The sequence below is a fragment of the Ursus maritimus genome, unplaced genomic scaffold, assembly GCF_017311325.1.
Source record: "Ursus maritimus isolate PB19 unplaced genomic scaffold, ASM1731132v1 scaffold_8, whole genome shotgun sequence".
Taxonomy (NCBI): domain Eukaryota; kingdom Metazoa; phylum Chordata; class Mammalia; order Carnivora; family Ursidae; genus Ursus; species Ursus maritimus.
In genome coordinates this window covers 29,629,851-29,646,015 of record NW_024426996.1, presented here as the reverse complement: position 1 = coordinate 29,646,015, position 16,165 = coordinate 29,629,851, and the positions used below count along the sequence as shown (strand labels likewise).

The following is a 16,165-nucleotide window of genomic DNA, read 5'->3' as shown; positions in this document are numbered from 1 at the left end:
TTGGTGGGAATGTATAGTGGCATACCCTCAATGGAAAAGAATTTGGCAATCTCTACCAAAACATGTGCTTTTATTCTTTGACACAACAATCCCACTTTTAAGAATCTACCACAAAGACACACTGGGAAAGATACAAAAAGATATAAGTACAAGCGTATTAACTGTAGCACTATTTGCAATAGAAAAGGATTGAAGATAATAAAAATGTCCACCAGTAAGGAACTGGGTAATAACATATGATACATCCATACAATGTATACCCATGCAGCTATAAAAAAAGAAGGAAATGTATGTATTTATCATTAGGGAATAATCCCGGGATATGTTGTTAAGTGATAAGGAACAAGGTGGAGGCAAGTATGGCATTTTATCTAAGAAAGGCAGGTGGGGATAATATATCTATACACACACATACACAGATTTGCGTATTTGTATGTATGCATTTGCTTATGTTTAAAAACATGAAAAAAAGGCAGGCAACCTAATAAGGGAATTGGCTAGAGAGAAGGTAGACTTACCTCAATAAACCTTGCTTTATAATTTCTACTTTGTCTATTTTTTTTTTTGAGAGAGGGAGTGCAAGCATGTGGTGGGGGTGGGGGGGTGGGGGTGGGTGGTGGGCATAGAGGGAGAAGGAGAGAGACAGAATCTTAAGCAGGCTTCATGTCCAGTGCAGAGCCCAAGGTGGGACTTGATCTCACAACCCTGAGATCATGACCTGAACTGAAATCAAGAGTTGGACATTTAATCGACTGAGCCACTCAGGCGCCCCTATAATTTCTACTTTGAATTACGTAAGTCTTATAATAGTAAAAGTAAGTTAGATTTTAAAAAGTGATCCCTAAAAATCCACTACCACTACTTTCTAAAAAGTAGTTAATTTGCCTGCCAAATATAGATGGGATTTTTCTCAAGGATAAAAAAAGAAAATCAAAAAGTGATATAATAATTGTATTGTTAACAATATTGAAATTGTTATGCTGAAGTTATTTCATAAATAGGTATAATATAATATAGGATAAAGCAAATACATAATTAGGTCCATATCACTAAGACTCAAACCCTTAAAGTAAGAGAAGAGATACAAATACAAAATCATAAAATTAAAGAGGTAGATATGCTATCATCCTAAACTTGAAACTCAGAAATTTCAGTGTTCACTCATCATCAATTTTCTAGCTCTGTCCACTGAAAAGACTTTACCATCAGTGACAAAGAGTACTAGGGTTGTATCAAAAGGACTCAAGAACTTGATGAAGATCCCAATAAGACAAGATGAAACAATTTAAGCATCAACGAGAATAACAATTACACTGGATCAAAACAAATCAATATGTTTAAATCCATGTTTATCATGATGTTCACATATACACACATGCCACACAAGTTCACTAGTCACTGTTGGCGGATGAAAGGAAACTACTGATTTTGAAAGGGCGAAAAAAAAATCAAGTTTTTATCCTGCCTTTTATACATGTACAAACTACATTTTAGTGAATCTAAATATGTGATGAATGGAAAATTGTGTAAAATATTATTCCAGCTATTAAATCAAAAAGAAATGACAGAATTAGAATATCATTATCCCTAATGAAATAATGAATCTAGGCAATGATCATTAATAGTTAGTAATAATTACAAAAACAAGGCCCACAGATTATGATTTCCTCCTGATGAGAAAACATAAAATTATCTGTGAAGCAGTAGTGCCAAAACAATCGAATCTGAATTTGAATCTCTGGATAGAACTACCAGTTTACAGGAAACGCACGGGCAGAGGTATATGTAATAAATGACCTGGTTTCATTTACAAGTACGTTGTAAGGGGGGAAAAAATCAGGGAAGGGAAATCTATACGTTGAAAGCAATCAAGTTCAGTATATGGACTCAACTTGGATGCTGATTAGAACAAAATTTTCATAAGACAATTGGGAAAATTTGAACTCTAGATGTTTGATGATTGAGGTAGGCAGGCTGTAAGACAGCCCCAATAACTTCCAATTCCTGTTACTGGAGCATTCGTGTAATTCCCTTTCCTTACATTCATAAACTAGTTAATTGCTTTTAGCAAACAAGCGTAGATAATGGAATGTCACTTCTGAAATTAGGTTACAAAGGACTGTGATTGTTTTGCTAGTACATCCCTTTCTTGTCTTCTTGATAGCCTACTCTGATGAAGAAAACTACCATATCGTGAGCTCCTATGGAAAGGGTCGTATTTCAAGGAACTGAGGGGAACCTCCAACCAAGAGCCAGTAAGGAATTGAAGTGGGAATGTGAAGTGGAACAACCCTGCCATTGAATCCTGTGAATCACTGTGAGAGCAAGCTTGGGAAGCAGATTCTTTCCCTAGCCTGGAGATGACTGCAGCCCTGCCACTATTGTGATTGGAGCTTCATGAGAGATCCTCAGAGGAATCAGCTAAGTAAGTTGCACACCCTTATAAGTGTTAAGTTGCTAAATTTTGGGGTAATCTGTTTCCAGTAATAGCTAACTAAGACAATGCTGTTAAGGAATTGGCTACATTTTTAGATGTGAGAATGGTATTGTGGTTATGCTTTCGAAACGCACCCTTATCATTTAGACATATATACTAATATATTTAAGGATGATATAATAGGATGTCTGAGGCTTTTTTTTTATTAGTTTCAGAGGTAGAATTTAGTGATTCATCAGTTGCAAATAACACCTAGTGCTCATTACATCAAGTGCCCTCCTTAATGCCCATCACCCAATTATCCCCCTACCCCTCCCCCAACCCTGTTTGTTTCATAGAGTTCAGGGTCTCTTATGGTTTGCCTCCTTCTCAATTTTCACCTTATTTTATTTTTCCTTCCCTTCCCCTATGTGGATGTCTGAGTTTTATATCAAAATAATTTGGCGGTTGGGGAAGAGTGGGGAATGGGAAAGAGATAACATGGAACAAATTTGTGTATGAGCAGGTAATTGCAGCTGCATGATGGGTACATGGGTACATGTTAAAACTATTCTATTGTCATGTAATTTTGAAATTTTCTGTAATATTAAAAAGAGGAAAATACAGCATTAAAATAATTTTGCTACTAAATGAAGCAGCAGCAATAATTAGGTAAAAGTGTAAACAATATTACTACTAATGATGAGCAAAAAAAAAAGTTCACAAAAAACAATTACTTTAACCAAGGACATTTACTCACTTACCTTAATTCCTGCAAGAACAAGATTCTTTGCTATGAAGGAAAAAGAAAAAGGAATAGCTTAATATCAGGAATGCATATTAGACAGTTTTGATGGAGCTTGGTCACATCTCTGAATAATTTTAACTTTTTTACTATCTAAGAAATACAAGTTCCTTAGAAAATGCAGATGAACAAAAAGGAAATAGTTAAATTTTCTATAATCATACCACGATGAGGTATAATCATACCACAACTTTCAGACAAGTTGTTATAAATATGTGTGTGTGCTCTGTCATAATGAATTAAAGATACAGAAATGATCATTAATGGCTATTAACATCACAAAGAGAAGCAAGAGTCATTGGTTCCTTGTGGAAGAATGTAACAGTATTATGAAACAGTGTTGTCAAGGGGCTCCTAGGTGGCTTAGTTGGTTAAGTGTCTGCCTTTGACTCAGGTAATGATCCCAGGGTCCTGGGATTGAACCTCAGGTCAGGCTCCCTGATCAGTGGGAAGTTGTCCCTCTGCCCCTTCCCCTTGCTTGTGCTTGCTCTTTCTCTCAAATAAATAAGTAAATCTTAAAAAAAAGAAAAAAGAAAAAAAGAAAAAGAAAGAAATGTTGCTAGAAGAACCAAATTTGAATCTTCTCAAGATTTTGGATTTAATTTCCTTTATAGGAAACAATATATACAAGGGAAAGAAATTAAATTCTTTAACTTATGTTGCTCAAAGTGTCATAAAATTATGAATAAAAATACTACTTACCAATTTCCAAACCCAGACCGCCCATACCACTTAAGAAAACATGGGACTTGGCCATCTTCTGCATTGCTGTGTCTCCAAGAACGTACCTCTGTCGACTAAAGGTAAAACACAGTGAAAAATTAATTACTTCACCTAAATTACATATCCTTTAAAGTTGTTTGCAAATGAATAGTCTAGCAACTAGATCCTGCCACAGACCTGTTTTTTTTTTTTTTAAGATTTTATTTTATTTTATTCGACAGAGATAGAGACAGCCAGCAAGAGAGGGAACACAAGCAGGGGGAGTGGGAGAGGAAGAAGCAGGCTCCCAGTGGAGGAGCCCGATGTGGGGCTCGATCCCATAATGCCGGGATCACGCCCTGAGCCGAAGGCAGACGCCTAACCGCTGTGCCACCCAGGCACCCCAGACCTATTTTGGATCACTTGCACAGCGTTTAACATTCCTAAATTAATTGCCAAATAATATGACATATTCTGAAAAAACTGAAGCTCTGGCACCACCTTCTCTCACGGCAACAAACAGATGGAGTTAAGTAGGAGTTGTCCTGTTTAGATAGGGAGGACTATGTGCTCTAGACTTGCCACAGTTTCCATCCTGGTCCTTTCATGTATTACCTCAGGGGCCACTATAGGCATCTGAGTCTGTTATCTCCACTTTAAGCCTTTCACTATAAACAGGATTTCTGAAACAAAAAAACTGATTCCCTTCTTGGAGTTTAGATGACTTATAGCAGTTCTGTAACATTATTTCTTTCTTTTTATAAGTAGTATCTACGCCCAACATAGGGCTCAAACTCCCGACCTCAAGATCTAAAGTCACATGCTTTATCAACCGAGCCAGCCAGGTGCCCCCAAACATTACTTTAAATATGAATGCTGATAAAGTATATAAGGGATCTTATTAAGCCATCCATACTAATAGCCACAAGGTAGCATCAGAACGGGAATTAAAAAAAATACATATTGGTGATTTAAAAAAGTCAGATACAATTAACAAAGGCAAAAGAAAGTTAATTTGAAAGAACAGTGATAAACTTGATGCTGTACCAAGTTTTTAAAGATAATGGACATTCCAACAGATTCTTACAAGAATCACTGAAAGATGAATTAAGTACAAATAACTGAACCCTTTGGTTTACAAGTATCTTTTTTGGAATTCACAACATACATGCTGGTTTAATGTATGCCTGGCTAGTATATAGATGTTTATTTAATTTCTGTATTTTGGCCATTTATATTCAATTTAAAAGCCTGAAAAGGGTTTTCTTGTCTAGTCAGAAGAAACTTCATAAACATAAGCTGTTATTTCTTTCCTTATTCCTTTATTTATTTATTTTATATATATATATATAGAGAGAGAGAGAGAAATGGAGAACAAGCAGCAGGAGTGGGAGAGGGAGAAGCAGGCTCCCCGCTTAGCAGGGAGCCCAATGCGGGGCTGGATCCCAGGACCCTGGTATCATGACCTGAGCCCAAGGTAGATGCTTAACCGACTGAGCCACCCACACGTCCCTCCTTCCTTATTTTTGCAAAATATAATAAAATCTAGACTTTTCTTTTTAAATCAGTATTTACCATTTCTGTTTCAGAGATCCAAGTTATCCATCTACTCAGCAAATATTTGCTGAACATCTACTATGGTACATATGGAATTGTATATTATATAGTCTTGCCATCCTTATTTGTGTAACCCTAAGCAATATATTTAAGTTTTGTCTGTTTTGGAACTTTATGTAAGTGGGATCATTTTGAATATTGTCTTCTGTCATGCCTCTTTTGAATGATACTGTATTTATGAGATTTATTTATTATCAATGCATGTGGCTATTCATTAATTTTCAGTTGTTTTATTCTATTGTATTGTACTATTCTACTGTAATAACATACCATAATTTATTCTATAGTTTTGTAGTATGATTTTTTTAAGTTTATTTTTTTTAATAATCTCTATACCCAATTGGGGGGCTCAAACTTAAAACCCTGAGATCAAGAGTCGCATGCTCTTCCAACTGAGCCAGCCAGGCACCCCTGCTATTCTATAGCTTTGGACAGTTACTTATAGTGAGACAATGAGCATTCTTAGATATGTAGATATGTCTCATGATACACATGTGTACAGAGCAGTTTCTACAGAGATATATGTGTGTGTGTGTGTGTGTGTGTGTGTGTGTATAGCATAAAATATCTAGGAGACGAAGTATAGGGATAACTTTATTAGATGATGCCAAACTGTTTTTCTGAAGTGTACCAAATAACTCCACTCCTGCAGTATATCAAAGTCCCTGTAGTTTCACATCCTTAATGTGTAGGAAAAAGTTAACAATAGGTCTTGGTCATTAGCCTGCTTATAAGGCTAGCCCTTGGCTGGTGTCTTCTATTTTCTTTTTTCCTGAAATAAAAACTTACTAGTTTTCAGGTTTTCTTTTCTAAAATACATATGTAAAACTTGAACTGATATTAAACAGCACCCCAAAATTTGATACATTGTACTTTATTATTATTTTCCATTTTTAATTATGATTCTTTTTTGACTTATGGGTTAAGCTTAAGTGTATTTTTAAACTTCTAATTTCATGGGGAATATTCTAGTTATCTTTTGTATTAACTTCTAGCCTAAATGTGTTGTGATTAGATATCACAATCTATATGATTTTACTTTTTTAATATGAGAATTTGCAAATGTTGCAAATGTTCCATGTGCTCTTAAAAAGAATGTATTCAACAGTTGGTTGGATACAATATTCTTTACATATACAATTACATTAATTTTAATAACCATGTTGATGAATTCTATACCCATTCTGATTTTTTTGTCTGCTTGTTCTCTTGATTATTAAAAGCAACATTTAAACCCCTCCACCAACGTAACAGTAAATTTGTCTATTCTTGTATGTCAGTACCTTAACAGTGCTGATACGTAATATCAGAATAAATGAGTGTTTATTATGCACCGCACATTGTTTTAGTGTTTTACTTGTATCAACTCATTTAATCCTCACAAAATTCTACAAGTTCTATTATTATTCCATTTTTACAGAAAGGAAAATTTGAACACAGAGAAATTAATTTATAAATAGTGGAAGTAAGACTCAATTCAGGCAGTCTGGACTTAGCATTTATACTTTTTTTTTATTAAATGCATTTTTTAAGGTTTTATTTATTTATTTGAGAGAGAGAGAGAGAGAGAGCACAAGCAGGGGAAGTGGGAGAGGGAGAAGCAGGCTCTCCCTGAGCAGGGAGCCTGATTTGAGGCTCAATCCCAGGATGCTGGGATCATGACCTGAGCCGAAGGCAGCCACTTAACTGACTGAGCCACCCGTGTGCCCCAGCATTCATACTCTAAACCACTATGCTACATTGCATGTAGATTAAGCAAGTCAAATCATTCTAATAAGGTTTACTGGAGGAAATAAAAAAAAAAAAATCAGTTCCCTGACCTAACTCTTCCCTACTCAGATTCCTATACACCAAAGCAACCACTCTCAATTCTTTTAGTTGTTTCTTCTAATATTTACTCCTTTTTTTCCCAGTAATATGTTTATACTTTTCTTGATTTTTCAGTTTTATATGTAACCTATTAACTTCCTAATAACCTGAATAATCTTGTTGAAATACAAATCTGGTCAAATCATTCCCCTGCTTTAAAAACTCCAATGGTTTCTTATTTCCCTTATGATAAAGTCTAGATTCTAGTATTAGTCACAGGGCTGTTCATAAGCTAGTCTCTGCTTGTCTCTTTAGTCTCATCTTTTGTCATTCCTCCATCAAACTCCATGTTCCAGGTGGACTAAAGGTCTTCAGTTCCCCAAACGTGGTATGTTGTCTTTGGCCATCAGACATTTTTCTGGAGTATTCCTCTCCCTTAATATTTTCTGCCTGAGAAACTTCTACTCATCCTCCAGTCTCAGCTTTTACATTACTTTCCCCCTTGATATGTCCCCTGACACCTAAACTTACTCAAGACAGTGCAGGATCATCTTTTATGTGCATCCATGACATCCTACACTCAAGCTATTACAAGATTTATCACAATGTATTTTTGTTATTTGTCTATTTTTTCCTAGGAAACTGTAGATTCCTTAAAGCAGGACCTTTGCTTTATTTACTATTGTAGTCTCAGTGATTAATAGGGCCTGGCACATTATAGGCATATAAAAACAACTTGCTAAATTAATGAAATGAATTAGCACATAAGAACAAAAACAACATGTTTATGTTCTACATAGCAGAGGACTTGAATCCTTTTTTCCTATGTTCTGAGTCACAGGAACTACGTTAAAAAAATGTTTTTCATCTCAGACTTGTTCTCATGAATTAGTCTGAAGACTACTTAGGTAAATAATGAATAGCCATGACACAAACTGGGTTATGAATGACAAAGAACTTACAGACAAAAGAATAAAACAAAGATATATGAATCAAAGTTTTCCAAAAAATCATAAAATCTCAAGAGAGATTCTCAGCAGTCGCCTAAATTATCTACCTTTTCAATGTTTGGCCACCAAGGAAAAGGGTAATAATTAAGTACCTACTTTGTGCTAGGCAATGTCAGGTACTCTGAAATTGACACTTAAATCCTATGAAGTTCATATTGTTAGTAAGTAGTAGAGATGGGATTTAAAGAGCCTAGAGTATAAACTCAAGTCCGGCATTGTTATATTACAGCTTACTCTACTAAGTGGATACTCAAAATATTAGTGAGGTATCCAGTGGAAAGAAATTACCAGGGTTATCTACTCTACTTTTAGATTAGAGAGCCCTATTCATTAAAAATTCTCCCTTTCATCAAAGTATGATATCTCCTTACAGTTTTCACCCAGTAGTCCTAATTTTACCTCCTTGGGGCCATAGGGAACTTGTCTAATCCCTCTTCGATGTGACAGCCCTCCAAACATTTGAAGATGGTATTCAGGTTCCAGAGTCTTCTTTCTCCAGGCTAAACATCTCCAGTTCCTTAAACAATTCCAAACATGACATAATTTTGAGGCCCCCTCAACACTCAAATCACCTTCTTCTGGATGCACTTCAATTATCTTCGCCATGATAAATTTATTAAAATATCTTTCTCATGCCAGGCACTGGCACTGTGTGGGGACCATAATAATAACAACCTCATATGGGTACTATGAGGATTAAATTAAGTAGGATAAAATATATGAAATACTTAGCAGAATGCCTGTGACATGTTATCAAGAGAGAAAGATCAATAATCAAATAATTCTTTATTAAGTACTATATACAAAAGTACCAGAAACTAAAGGAATCTGAAATACAGAAAAGGGAGCAATTATCTCTATTAGTGGAGGTCATGGAAAGCTTCACAAATGAGCTTTATCCAAGCTGAATTCTGAAGACTTAATAGGAATTAATAAATAATCAAAAAAGGAAAAGCATTGGAAAATCATGGAAAAGAATGGCATATAAGAGATACATAATAAATACATTAATACTCTTACTTCTGGCCATGGTGAAGTAACAGGACCAGATTTATCCTCTGCCTGCTTGAACAACTGAAAACTGGACAATATAAATAACAGATTTCAGACACAGAGAACAGGCATCTCAGGACAGTAATCTCAGAAAAGAAAAACAAATGAGGTGAGCTTTATGAATGCCCTAGCTACCAAGTTTCCAGGCTGCAGTGCAGGAAGGGAACCTAAACAGAACTTGGTGGTCCCCCGAATTGATGAGACAGGGCTGTTGAATTCAAGAAGGCTAAAATTTGAAAGCAGAGAGATGCACTCAGAGAGCACCAGAGATCTGTAGAGGGTTCTCCTTGAGTCTTTAGCTGAGAAAGATCAGCAAATGCATATAAGGAAACAACCTCAAGCTGGAGCAAGAAACACCTGAGAGGGGCTTGTGAAACAATGATGGTTGTTTAAACAGGACCAGAAATAGCTTGTGTTCCTCTCCAGCCAAGTGGAAAATCTGGATAGAATACTCAGAGGAATATATCAATAATGGGCAAAAATTAGCCTCAGACCTAAGTCACCTCTAATCTCGTCTAACAAAGCTTAAAAGCAAGCTTTGAAAAAATAAAACTGTTTTTCAAGTAATTTAACTGCGTCTCTCAACAAAGCTCAAGAATATTTAAAGGAATTCAAAATGAAAAAGGTAAAATTCACAATATCTGGCATATATTAAAAAATTACCAGGTATGCAAAGAAGTAGAGAAATACAATTCATGATGAATAGAAAAACTGACAATAGAACAGACTTAGGAATGACATAGATGATAGACTTTATAGACAAATATGTTAAAATAATTATAAAATATAATCCATATGTTCAAAAAGGTAGAGGAAAGCATGAGCAGCAAGACCTCTAAAGATAAAAACCATAGTAAATAAGATGGAAATATATATTGGATGGAATTAATAGACTCAATTTTGCAGAAGTGAACTTGAAGATAACAGCAATAGAAACTTTCCGAAATGAAACACAGAGACTGACTAAAAACCCAAAGAGCCCACAGCATAAATGAGTTGTGGAATAAGAATGAGAGTCCCTGAAAGAGAATGGAGAAAAAGAGAGATAAAAATATATTTAAAGATCTAATGACTAAAATTTTTCCAGGAATACAATCAACTCACAGACCACAATGTGAACAAATCCAAGAATAAGAAATATGAAGGAAACTACACCAAGGCGTATCATAATTGTTTAAACCATGACAAAGAGATAATATAAAAAGCAATCAGGGAAAATAGGGCACATTATTTACAGAGGAAAGATAAGAATGACAGTTGATTTTCTCCCAGGAAGCACTACAGATCAGAAACGGTGGCCCAACATTTTAAAAGCACTGAAAGGAAAAAACTGTCAATGTGGAATTCTATACTCAATTTAAAAAAAGAAAGTAAAGAGTTTTTCAGACATACAAAAACTGAAAGAATTCACTGCTGACAGACCTTCACAATAAGAAATGTTACACTAAATCCTCAGGGAGGTGGAAAATGACACTAGATGGAAATCTTAACTTACACAAAGGAAAAGAGAATACCAGAAATGACAAATATAATAATAAATATAAAAACCCTTTCTTGTTATTTAAAAATCTCTTTTAAAGATAGCTGACTAAGCCCAAAACAATAATGAATTGCAAATTTGTAAAATATGTAGAAGTAAAATGTAAGATAACAGTAAGTGAAATCCTGGGATAGGAGAAATGGAAGTATATTGTTGTAACATTCCTATACCATACAGAAAGTGATAGAATAGTATTTTAACATACACTGTAATATATTAAAGATATATACTACATACCATGAAGTAATCAAAAAACAAAGCAAAAGTACAGTAATATGCCAACAAAGGAGATGAAATATCATAATAAAAAATGCTCAACTATTAAAAAAAAAAAAAACAGAAAAAACGGAAAACCAGTAAGAGGTCAGACATTACAAAGCAAAATGGTATCAGTATTTCACATTAAATGTAAATGGTCTAACAACTCCAATTAAAAGACAAAGATTGGCAGATTGAATAAAAAGAAAAACCCAACTATATTCTATTTACAAAGAGCCAAATTTAAATACACAAATAAGATGAGTATACAAATAGGAATAAATCAGTATAAAAAGATAAACCATGCTACCAATAACCAAGAGAAAACTGGAGTGGCTCTATCAATATTAGACAAATAGATTTCAGAACAAAGAAAACCACCAGGATAAAGAGGGCCATTTCAAAATGATAAAGGGTCAATACATCAATACATCAAGGGGACATAACAATTCTAAAAGTTTATGCACTAATAAAAGAGGTTCAAACTATACAAAGCAAAAACTGATAGAACTGAAATGAGAAATGTTCAAACACAAAATGAAAGACAACACCCCTTTCTCAATAATTGGTATAAAGACTAGACAGAAAATCAATTATGATATAGAATACCTGAAAAACACTATCAATCAATTTGACATTGATAGGACAACCCAACAAACAACAGAACAGACATTCTTTTAAATGCATATAGAACAATGACAAGATAGACCATATTCTGTAGCAAAACACTAAGAAAAAAAAAAAAAAACCCAAAACAACAAAGTCATGCAAAGCTTATCCACTGATACCAATGGAACTGAATTAGAGATTAACAACAGAAAGATCTCTGAAAAATCTCTCAATATTTGGAAGCCAAATAATACACTTCTAAATAACATTTGAGTCAAAAAAAAAGTTACAAATTTTTCTGAACAGAATGAAAATGACATATCTGTGAGATACATACTGCAGTATTTAGAGGGACATTTTTAGCATGAAATAGACATATTACTAACGAATAACGGGCTCAAAAATTGATTATCTCACCTCCCACTTTAAGAAACTAAAAAAAGAACATCACATCAGCAATAGAAAGGATAAAAACCATTATGATCATTTCAATGGATGCAGAAAAAGCATTTGACAAAGTACAACATCCATTCATGATTAAAACCCTCAACAAAGTGGTGTAGAGGGGAACATATCTCAACATAATAAAGACTTTATATGAAAAACCCACAATGAACATCATACTTGATGGGAAAAAAACAAGAGCTTTTCCCCTAAGGTCAGGAATAAGACAAAGATATTCACTCTCACCACTTTTATTCAAACACAGTACTAAAAGTGCTAGCCACAGCCATCAGAGAACAAAACGAAATAAAAGGCATCCAAATTGGTAAGAATTGATAAGAAGTAAAACTTCCACTATTTGCAGATGATATGATACTATATATAGAAAACCATTAAGACTCCACCAAAAAACTAGAACTGACACATGAATTCAGTAAAGCTGCAGGATGCAAAAATCAACATACAGAAATCTGTTGCATTTCTATACACTAATAATCAAGCAGCAAAAAGAAATTAAGAAAAAAATCCCATTTACAACTGCACCAAGAATAATAAAATACCTAGGAATAAACTTAACCAAAGAAATGAAAGACCTGTACTGACAAGTATAAAACACTGATGAAATAAATTGAAATTAAAGACATTTCATGGTCATGGATTGAAAGAAAATGGTTAAAATGTCTATACTACCAAAGCAATCTACAGATTTAGATTCCCTATCAAAATACTAACAGCATTTTCACAGGACTACAACAAACAACCCTAAAATTTGTATGGAACCACAAAAGACCCCCAAAAGCCAAAGCAATCTTGAAAAAGAAAAACAAAACTGGAGGTATCACAATTTCAGACATCAAGTTGTTATTACAAAGCTGTAGTAATCAAAACTGTATGGTAGTGGCACAAAAATTAAAACACAGATCAATGGAACAGAACAGAAAACCCAGAAATGAACTCAACAATTATATGGTCTGTTAATCTTCAACAAAGGAGAAAAGAATATCCAATGGGAAAAAAGACAGTCTCTTCAACAAATGGTGTTGGGAAAACTGGACAGCAACGTGCAAAAGAATGAAACTGGACCACTTTCTTACACCAAACACAAAAATAAATTCAAAATGGATAAAAGATCTAAACGTGAGACCTGAAACCATAAAAATCCTAGAAGAGAGCACAGCAGTAATGTCTCTGACACTGGCCATAGGAACATTTTTCCAGATGTCTCCTGAGGCAAGGGATAAAAAAGTAAACATAAACTCTGGAACTAAAACAAAATAAAACCTTCTGCAGTGAAGGAAATAATCAACAAAACTAAAAAAGCAGCCTACTGAGTGGGACAAGATATTTGCAAATGACACACCTGATAAAGGGTTAGTATACAAAATATATAAAGAACTCATACACAACACCCTCAACCCCCCAAATAATCCAATTTAAAAATGGGCAGAGGACATGAATAAACTTTTCTCCAAAGACAACATACAGATGGCTAACAGACACATGAAAAGATGCTTAAAGTCACTCATCATTAGGGAAATGCAAAATCAAAACTACAATGAGATATCATCTCACACCTCTCAGAACAGCTCTAATCAAAAAAACACGAGAAACAACAAGTGTTCGTGAGGATGTGGAGAAAAAGGCACCCTCATGCACTGTTTGTGGGAATGCAAGCTGGTGTAACCACTGTGGAAAACAGTATGGAAGTTCCTCAGAAAGTTAAAAATAGAACTATTCTACTATCCATTAATCAAACTACTGGTTATTTACCCATAAAATACAAAAACACTAACTCAAAGAAATACATGCACCTCTGTTTCTTGCAGCATTATTTATAATAGCCAAATTATGGAAGTAGCCCAACTGTCCATTGATAGATGAATGGATAAAGAAAATGTGGTATATATATAAAATGGGATTATCATTCAGCCATAAAAAAGAATGAAATTATGTCATTTCCTATAACATGGATGGAGCCAGAGTATAAGGATAAGCAGAGTAAGACAGAGAAGGGCAAATACTATATGATTTCACTCACGTGGAATTTAAGAAACAACAAATTCAAGAAAAAGAAACAGACTATGGGGAACAAACCAATGGTTACTGGACGGAGGGTGTGTATGTGTGTGTGGGGTGAAACAGGTGATAGGGATTTAAGAGTATACTTTATCCTGATGAGCACTGAATAATGTATAGAATTGCTGAATCACTATACTGTACACCTGAAACTAATATAACACTGTGTACAGTTAATTGCACTGGAATTTAAATAAAAACTTAATTAAAAAAGAAATTAGAAAAACAAAGCAAATTGATATCAAAGTAAGCAGGAGAAAAATCCCAAAAAGAAGAGAAATCACCAAGATACAAAACAGAAAAATAATATGGAACATCAAACTAAAAGCTGGAAAATCAAAACTAAAAGCTGGTTCTTTGAGAATAAAATAAAATCAATAAACCTCTAGCTGGAATGATCAGAAAAAAGACAAATTATCAGTAATAGAAATGAGTGAAGGAACATCATTTCTGATTCTACAGACATTAAAAAGGGTATTCAGGGAAAATTACAAACAGTTTTACGCCACTAAATTCAACCACTAAGATACAAACATACTCTCCGAAAGAGACAAAATCTCAAAGCTCACTCAAAAAGAAAGGCAATTAACTCTTAAACAATGTTGAAGTTAGGGGCACCAACCCTCCACAGTCAAAAATCTGTGCATAACTTCTGACTCACAAAAACTTATCTAATAATAGCCTACTGTTGGCTGGAAGCTTCACCTGTAACAAAAACAGTCAATTAACATGTTTTGTAACTTCTGTGTATTATACACCATATTCTTATAATGAAGTAAGCTACAGAAAATGTTATTAAGAAAAATCATAAGGAAAATACATTTACAGTACTGTACTGTATTTATTGGTACTGTAAATTATGTTTATAAAATGAATCATCTGTACCTATATCAATGTTGTCTTACATGATACAAAACACTGTAGATGTTATATGTATTATTAACATCAGACATTAAAAATAAAAAGATAACATGAAAAAGAATCCATATTTATTTATAAGTTTAATAATCCATGTATTTAAAAACAAAGCAGCAGCAATGGGATTGCTTTTGGCAGCCTAGCTTATTTACTAATGAGTAAATCTTTACAAAATTTTCATGGCATATATTACTGTAGTCAAACATCTAGACAGTACTGGAAACTTTGTTACATTTTCTAAAAAACCCACCTACTTGTAATGAGAAGCTGATAAGCAGTTTCTCCAATGATGAGAGAGAGGGGGTCATACTGTGGAATAATGCAATTCTTTGAAAGTAAAGATACGAAACAGTAAGATAACATGTTAATTTTGAATTACATATTCATCTTATGCCTATGTAAGGACAGGCTACCCACTTTTTATATGATGTTCTACACAATGAATACTTAGATGATGATGATGACACATAAATGTCTCATACAGTTCTTTCGGTACAGTTAGTTTTTCACACACACACAACAGATCGGTTTATTAACTGTGCAGCATGGTGATCATTTACTATTCATTAAGTGGAAGCTGATCATAAGGGTCTTCATTCTGATTGTCTTCACACTGAAGAGGAGGAGGAGGAGGAGGAGGAGGAGCAGCAGCAGCAGCGGTGGTCTTGCTGCCCAGGGTAGCAGAGGTGGAAGAAGTGGAGGAGGAGAAAGGGTAGGCAAGACATACAAGCACATTCAGTGTAACTTTATGGAAATACATCATGATTTGTCTATTTTTTGCTTTTTTATTTCTCTAAATATGTTTTTACATGGTACCAATCCTTTTCTCACAATACGCTTTAGTTTCAGTGCCCGAATTACAGAAGGGTCCATGCCATAAAAGAAGTCAAAAGCAGTCTTGAATAATT

General features: G+C 34.4%; 2 protein-coding genes across 3 annotated transcripts in view; both read right to left on the bottom strand.

Annotated features, from left to right (window-relative positions):
• The window catches only part of LOC103679194 (ubiquitin-like modifier-activating enzyme 6), a 61,300-nt gene extending 59,110 nt beyond the window's left edge, over positions 1-2,190 (bottom strand). The window contains exon 1 of the mRNA XM_040624906.1: positions 2,170-2,190. Coding sequence (XP_040480840.1) covers positions 2,170-2,190 — 21 coding nt within the window. The remainder of the gene's footprint in view (positions 1-2,169) is intronic.
• A 912-nt stretch (positions 2,191-3,102) lies between these two features.
• The window catches only part of LOC121101436 (ubiquitin-like modifier-activating enzyme 6), a 25,646-nt gene continuing 12,583 nt past the window's right edge, over positions 3,103-16,165 (bottom strand). Inside the window, exons 3-5 of one of the 2 annotated variants that reach the window (XM_040625029.1) lie at positions 8,759-8,876; positions 3,924-4,018; positions 3,103-3,209 (exon numbers count right to left, since the gene is read on the bottom strand). In XM_040625029.1, coding sequence (XP_040480963.1) covers positions 3,182-3,209; positions 3,924-4,018; positions 8,759-8,876 — 241 coding nt within the window. In that variant the 3' untranslated portion in view covers positions 3,103-3,181. The remainder of the gene's footprint in view (positions 3,210-3,923; positions 4,019-8,758; positions 8,877-16,165) is intronic. The other variant, XM_040625031.1, reaches the window with a different exon arrangement.